The 7,500-nt window shown below is 41.2% G+C and overlaps 2 protein-coding genes across 3 annotated transcripts in view; one reads left to right on the forward strand and one right to left on the reverse strand.

Annotated features, from left to right (window-relative positions):
* The window catches only part of LOC137980487 (calpain-9-like), a 46,607-nt gene extending 46,062 nt beyond the window's left edge, over positions 1-545 (forward strand). For both annotated transcript variants that reach the window (XM_068827945.1, XM_068827946.1), the window contains exon 21: positions 121-545. The gene's annotated coding sequence lies outside the window, so the exon portion shown is untranslated. The remainder of the gene's footprint in view (positions 1-120) is intronic.
* A 1,909-nt stretch (positions 546-2,454) lies between these two features.
* Positions 2,455-7,500, reverse strand: part of LOC137979193 (splicing factor 3B subunit 2-like) — a 30,050-nt gene continuing 25,004 nt past the window's right edge. Inside the window, exons 20-24 of the mRNA XM_068826394.1 lie at positions 6,433-6,637; positions 4,675-4,698; positions 4,328-4,410; positions 3,553-3,640; positions 2,455-2,763 (exon numbers count right to left, since the gene is read on the reverse strand). Coding sequence (XP_068682495.1) covers positions 2,701-2,763; positions 3,553-3,640; positions 4,328-4,410; positions 4,675-4,698; positions 6,433-6,637 — 463 coding nt within the window. The 3' untranslated portion in view covers positions 2,455-2,700. The remainder of the gene's footprint in view (positions 2,764-3,552; positions 3,641-4,327; positions 4,411-4,674; positions 4,699-6,432; positions 6,638-7,500) is intronic.

Raw genomic sequence — 7,500 nt, forward strand, 5'->3', positions numbered from 1 at the left:
GCTCCACCATCAGCCCCATTTTCTCCAGCAAGCCACGCATTCTTCTGGCTCGAAAGCGTTCTGTTTCGTAAGATTTCTCAATCGATTTACTGACATTGTTATGCCTTTTTCCTTTTTCAGTTTATCATGGCGACTGTCACTAAATAAAGGGAAAAAACGAGGAAACGACCTGTATTAATCTCAGGGTTAATGATTCAATATACAACAATAGACCGCAATCGATTTAGCTGATTGGTAGATCTCAAAATGTTCATATTTTAATCATGTTCTCACTGCAATGCTGACGTAATTGCCCTTGTCGCACTCGGAAAGTGAACAAAGGGCAACGAGTATAGGAAGATTGGTATTACCTCGATGTTGTTTGAACTCGATCAATTTTTGAATGAGCAAACAGCTGTAAACATGATGAGTTCGAGAGTTGTTAACGGCAAGTAGAAGCTGTCGATTATTTCCTTTTCTTTTTCGTGTGTTGTGCAACAGGTTTTGTAGCAAGGGAAAATTGTAGTAGTGTCGAGTAAAGGGCAATAAAGGTTCATCAAACTACACCTCATGATTGCAATGTAGTTCCTTTTGCACGAAACTCTATTGTGCAGCTTATGCCAAAATCCTGCCCTTTCCTTGCATTTGACCTTGTGCCTTTTTAAAGTAAAACTTACCTTTGATTTTGAGATTGACAAGGGAGAGCTTCTTTGAGTATAGGTTAACTTCCTCGGGCGGATCAAATGCACAATTAACCTGCGATTAGGCATACTTTTCTTTAGAGAGGGCGCGAAAAGGTACACCTGATACAATTTTTTATCGAGTAGACAGCGGCCCACCCGTCAAAAGTGATGTTATCTTGTGTCATGCTATAAAGAAATGCGAGCCAATCAGATTTCGCCGGAAATTAGAACTCCAGCTGGGATGTCTGCTACGAAGTGAGACTATATCCATACAAGCAAGGCTACGAGTATTTCTTCCAATAGACCTAATCGGCTAACTCAATGTTGTACCCAATTCAAATCTCCCAGGACTAAGAGATTCTTTGTGTATTTGCATGATAATGTAGCGTTCATATTTAAATGATATGGAAAAACCTGGAAGAAAACGTTTTATTCCCAAGGGGTTTGAATTGGGTACAACATTGAGTTAGCCGATTAGGTCTATGGTGCGGTTTTTCTGTGAACAAAGAATTTCGAGATGACAGAAAAAGCCGAATCCTTCATGTTATCAGGCGCAATGAACAGTACAGGAAACTTAATTTAAACTCGAATATTGAAGTCAAAGATGCTAATATCTCCGAGTAAAATGGCTTTAAGAAATTCTAGTTTTCCGGGAGCAGCTACTCAAATATTATTTTGTCACTAAACGAGACAAACTAACTTCCGAGTTGGATTTTCGAGTAAAGTTGTACAGTTGATTTTTTCGAGATGGTTACTAGTAACGCAGCTGTAAAGAATCGGCTAGTTTTTTTGGTAAACTCTTTCGTAGATTTCCAGTGCAATGCAGTCAACAAGAGAATTCCTGTAGGGGTGGGGTTGGTGTTTTGCCATTTTATTCTGCGACATCATTATGTAAAACATACATGACGTAAGAGGCAAAACTTTGAATCTTACATGACGTCATTACATGCTCCTCATTTCAAAGATGGCAAGTACCTACAAAATCAATGGTTTCCTGGGGGTTCTAAGTCTCGCGGGCTCAGAAAACCTGTTTGTGGTCATCGTTATAAGGCTTTCATAAAATTTAGGAGTGAACAGGACTGAAATCTGAGACGGTGTGACTTCGGTTTTTTTTCAACTGAGCTTCTTAGCAATATCTCAGGTTGTCTCATTAACTGTGATTATGTTTCGCTAAGAAAATCGAAGCAAAGAAAAGATATTTATCCCAACAGAATGACAAGTTTGGTTCGCGAGAGGCGCCTAGCTATTGGCAAAATGGCCTCTCCGAATCGGGTTCGAAAGAGTTGTCATGAGCAAGTAAGAAGAAAGCTGTCCGAACCCGTTCGACCACCTGGTAAGCAAAGAGTTTCGGTGTTGCCGGGGTAAAACGAGTGGCAGCAGAAAAAACGAAGAAAGAGAGTTTCACTATTCGGTTGAACTTTTGGATGAGCTTTTCCCATGACAACGAGGCAAGAGTTTCGTCGCCCCTCCCGTTGAAGTCATTAGCTACAGAAAGTATTTCGTTTACGTGAAAGGGAAAACTCAAAACGGTGGGATGCTGCTTGTCATAAAAGCATGAAATTGTTATTTTACTCGTCTCTCTCTTTTGAAAAGTCACTTGATACCTGCTGATAACACGCAAGAAATAAGCTCATATACGAGTTTCTTCCAATTTTATCCCACGTTTGCCGTAATCTCTCTAAAATAACTACATGTTAAGCAAACTATAGCATTAAGTCGAAACAAGAGACAAAATGTCTCTCCATAACCAAATCAGCAGCGCCCATCTGGGAAATAAAAGACAATGACTATGTCGGTTTTGGAGGGTTCCGTATCCATGCTGAAAGCTTTACTTAGATAATTCCCAAGACAAAATTGTATTTTACATTTTAGTGTAGCAAACTTTACAAGAACTTAATTATAAGGACCGCAAACGTCTCGCAAAAATGAAAAACCACAAGCTCTAATACTTAGGAAGCCGGATACCTCTTAAAAAGTGTTGTAGCACATATTTACAAGTAAATAAAATGACGCCGTTTCGAAAATAGGAGCGCCTCCATCAGAACTTGAATTCTTTGTACTTCTTGGCCGACTTGCCGCTGTCTGTGGCCTTCTTTCTTTTCTGAGGATAGAAAATAATTTTTCTCTTTGTGAAATAAGAAACATTAGGGCCCGAGCAAGTGGATGCAACATTTCCCAAAATTGTTGGATGGTGTTAGCAGTGGTACGCAACCTACTCCTGACAATGAAAGGACGTGCAATGTATTATGGGAAAGAATACGACCTCTGAAAATTTGGAAAGACCTTAGAGACAGCAATGACCAGAACCAAGGTTGCTGACCAGCGGTTTTCGTTAAAACAATGGTTTGCTAGGGGTTCTCAGTCTCGCGGGCTCAGAAAACCTGGTTGTGGTCATTGTTATTTAAGGTTTTTCTGCAAATTTGTAAACTTGTAAAATTCGGCTGCCATCTTGTTTTCAACATGTTACTGCATTGCTATCTCCATGGAGACCATATGTAATGCGCGTGCGTGGCCCCAACAATGTTGGAAGAGCTGTGCAAACGGATCCGACATTGTTGCGCCACGCAACAAAAGAAATGTTCGGAGCTGTTGGCTCAAAACGTTTGACCAACAACAAGCAACAGGGTGTGCAAACGGAAGCAACATGTGTCGGCCAACAATGTTGCGCCCGTTTGACACAATGTTGGGAGTTATTGGCCAACAATGTTGCGCCCGTTTGACACAATGTTGGGAGTTGTCGGCCAACAATGTTGCGCCCGTTTGACACAATGTTGGGAGTTATTCGCCAACAACGTTGTGTCCGTTTGCACAGGACTTAACGCTCGAAACGTGCGTACCCCCTGCACCCTCCCCCTAGATCCACCCCTGGGTTGAGAAAGAAACAACTCACCTTCTGCTTGGCCGCGTGTTCCGCAACCATGTCACTGAGGTCTTCTTTCTGTAACTGGCTCTCTCTTTCCTTCAACTGCTGCTCGTACCTGTAATTCACGAGAAATTGAGCCTTAGCAATTCCACATTCAGCGCGAAGACGCTGTCACCTTAATCGGATTTGTTTCTACTGTACGGATGTCATTTTGATCTAAACATACCTCTCATAAACTGTAAAATACGGATTGAGGTTTTTTCCATTGATTTAGTGCCCAAGCGTGAACAGCGCGGGCCAGAAATCACCGGGAAATAACGAGGATCTGTAACTTGCGGTATACCCACCGAGAAAACGAGATCAGTAAGATATTTATTTAATCTCTGAGGTAATAAGGTGCGCAGGAAAGGAAAGTAGTTGAAGTCAAGTGGAACCCTCAGCTACCACAAATGATGGGTGTAAAAACGTGTACATTGTAATGGCTTTTTGAAAAAAAGCTTGCAAGATTCAAACTGCCAGTTTTACAAGTTCATTTCACATAAACAACACGAAAAACTTGCTACAAAATGTTGCATCAAAAATTTCATATTTAGCGAGCCGTATAGCGGGCCGTACTGTAGAATAAGGCCCGCTAAATTAGTCAATCATTGTGCGCGTGTGATCTCAAAGATATAACAAAGAGACGGAGAGAGAGAGAAATTTCAACTCTAAGCAACTACACCCAAGTCTAGTGCCCTAGCCACTGTGCATGACAAAAAAAGACCACAGCAATAATACCTTTTGACGTAGCATATCTACTAACCTGGCCTGCATGGCGGCTGGATCCAGCTCCAACTCACTTGGGTCCAGAGCTACTTCAACTCCTTCGGTCAAAGGAGCACCCGCCTGGTAACGAGAAAAGACACAGAAACGAGAGATGGCCGTTAATCTTCCAATCTTTGTTAAAGTTGGCATAAAAAAAATAATAAACGATAAAACTTTATGCTTGGCAACATAAAGTAAAGACTGAAATAAACTTCTTAACTAAGCCAGTATAGTAGATAAGGGAACGAGATGATTCACCAAAAAAAGGGCGCAAAATGATCATCTCTCTTCAAAAACTAGGGCGTCTTTTTACTTCCGTATGACACAAAAAAATTTGAAAGTTACCTTTCTTGGTAGGCCGGCTGCCGCCTGAGAAGACAAGAAAATAGGAAAGTAAACGAGTTAGATCTCAGGAGAAGGATTAGCTTCATTTACAGTTCTTTTCAGTGGAAGGGAGAGTTAATTTTCCTGCTGCCAATTACTGTGGCCGCCGGGATTAAGACCATCCGTGCGCTGTTCGTTGAGAAAAGCGCTAATGATCAATAGTATTTAGGAATGAGTGTTATTATTAAGTTTTCTAGCTTTCTGATTGGTTCTCTCGATCTCGGTTATTAGCTCATATACCGTATGACCTTATATGGAAACTGATTGCGTCAAGTGTTGCCAAGCTGGAAAGTGATTGGCTTTAAGGTGGCTCAAACCAGTTTCAACGCTTCCAAGTGACGCTCTTTTTACGTTGTATCATGTATTAGCAATATCGTGGTAGCAAATGAAACACGAATTATTGCTGAACAAAATACGGTCATTATTGTGACGTAATATGTCACGGTGGCAATGGTTGCTTACATCTCAAAAACGAACTCGGTGACCCCCACTTTTTTATTTCTGAAAAATAATCAGAAGGGCGAGACGAAACTCTCTGCAAAGTCTAAAAAAATTTGTCTGGCGAATTCAGATCCACCTTAATTCTGTGATTTTTTAAGGTGGCTCTGAATCCGCAAGACAGAATTTTTTTAAACTTTACCGAAAGTTTCATTGTGGCCTTCTAATCACTTTCCAGCAATTAAAAAGGGGGGATCACCGAATTCGTTTTTGAGATATGAGCAACTAAATCCAAAACATTGGGTGTCTTTGCTGGGCTTTCCCGTTGCCAAGGTAACTTATTACATCACCATAATGATCACATCTTGGTTGGACGTAATCGGTGTTTCACATGGTACCATAACATTGCTGTTACGTGATACAGTGTTGCGGCATCATTCGATCTAAAGAGAGTGCCTTGGTAAGTGTTGAAACCCTTCAAGCGTTCAGAATTGGATGAAATTTCAATAAAACAATTATTCCATTCGCGCTTGTTGAATACGAAACTGGTTATGGCCAACTCGGCGATATGCGCCTCGTTGGCTATTTACCATCTCATACCGAACGCGCGCTCGTGGAATAATTGTCAAAACGTCAAACTGTTTGCAATGCCATTAAAAACGCATCATGCTTATCTCAGTAACTCACAGATCAAAGCGCGATTCAGCCTACGACATCCCGCGCCAAAATCCAGCTGAGCCATCAGGCAAACAGTCATTGTATTGTTTCTGTTGTGACAAAAGGCTTTGTGAAACTTCCATAAACCACTAGTGATCTGTAATCTTGCAATCCTCGGTTTGATTTGCTAATGCGACAGATAAATCCGGATCACGCCATTTCAATGAGCAGTTGCTGCCCATCCCAGAATATAAATTCTTGAGCAAAGGTCTTTGCCCCTCGTTTGTGGTGGACACCAAAACTGACAACTTGCTTCTACACTGAGTCTAAGCGACAACTGTAACTACATCACTTTTTCAAGTACCCCTAACCTCGAAGAGATTTGCCATTTTCACTTCGAAATTCCGATTATAGAGCGCCCTAAAATTTAACAAACAACATACCAGAAGTCGTTTGTTCCATGGATGAGCAAGTTTGAGGTACTTTACGCAAAGTTCCTGTTTTGTGGTGCTAAATTTAAAATTTGACTTTTGCGGAATAAAAAAATTTGAAATTAGGAGCACTTTAAACCCTTTCTCATATGGTAACGCTAGCTATTCAAACAAAGACGCCAATCAGCCTTACCGATGTCATATCGTACACATGCGCAGATCCCATCATAGCAGCGCCTACGCTAACTCTCTTCTCGGGTAACACAGTGTACAATGTCTGCTGCTCCGCTCCAGTTTCCATTGCTTCCTCGATATTCTTCCTCTTTCGCAATTCAATCATGTCTGGGGTTTCCATGCCGGCTGGAATGGATGTCAAACCGCTTGGAGTGATTAAGCCACTGGATCAAACGCAAACAAAGAAAGGAAAGGAACATGACAAACTTAACAAGTCTAACGTGGTTCCGTGTTGCCTGTACTCTTACTGACAACGATATTCGTCATCACAGTGGTCAGAATTTGTGGATCCACGAGGCGCAACCGACACACTGATTGACCCATTGACGCGAGCACCACACGAGACAACAGCAAATTAGCCAATCAGGTTGCGAGATTACAAGCAATCGTGGTAAGACAATACTTTCATACTACCGAAATCACTAAACTGTTTGCACCTCCAAAAAAATGATCGATCGCATTTGAATTTCGACTTAATCACGTGACCATTTGGAGAGCCCCGTTGTGTGACGTGTCATTGTTGATGTAAGCGAGGCCGTGGGAAAATAAAGAAAGAGACCGCGGCATGAGATGAATGTGTACGAAGAACTTTCCACCGTTTGGAAATGATATGTGGTCACTGATGGTTGAACGGAACCAAAGTAAACCACCGTGGAAAGCTTGCCTTGATCAAACGGGAAACAAAAAATATACACGAATTGCAATACAACGAGGAACAAAATGTGGGTTAAAGCTTCGTCCACATCAAAGGGGAAAGTCCCACCATGTTTTTTTTTTAGAAAATTTGTCTCATTATAACCAGTTAGAGGTTTTTAGTTTCATACCGACGCATACAATTCGATTACAAGAGAATGTTGATACACTGTAAGTTCCAGCCTTGAAATTCCCTCTCGGAGATTCTTGAGCCAAAATTGGTTATGATAGAATATAGTATTAAATGGTACAAACACATTTGAGTTGCGGAGAACGAAATCTTCGACCATGTTTGAAATAATTCCAATAGACCCATTTCAGTAATTCCCAATCT

The sequence above is a fragment of the Montipora foliosa genome, chromosome 12 (genome assembly GCF_036669935.1).
Source record: "Montipora foliosa isolate CH-2021 chromosome 12, ASM3666993v2, whole genome shotgun sequence".
NCBI classification, from domain to species: domain Eukaryota; kingdom Metazoa; phylum Cnidaria; class Anthozoa; order Scleractinia; family Acroporidae; genus Montipora; species Montipora foliosa.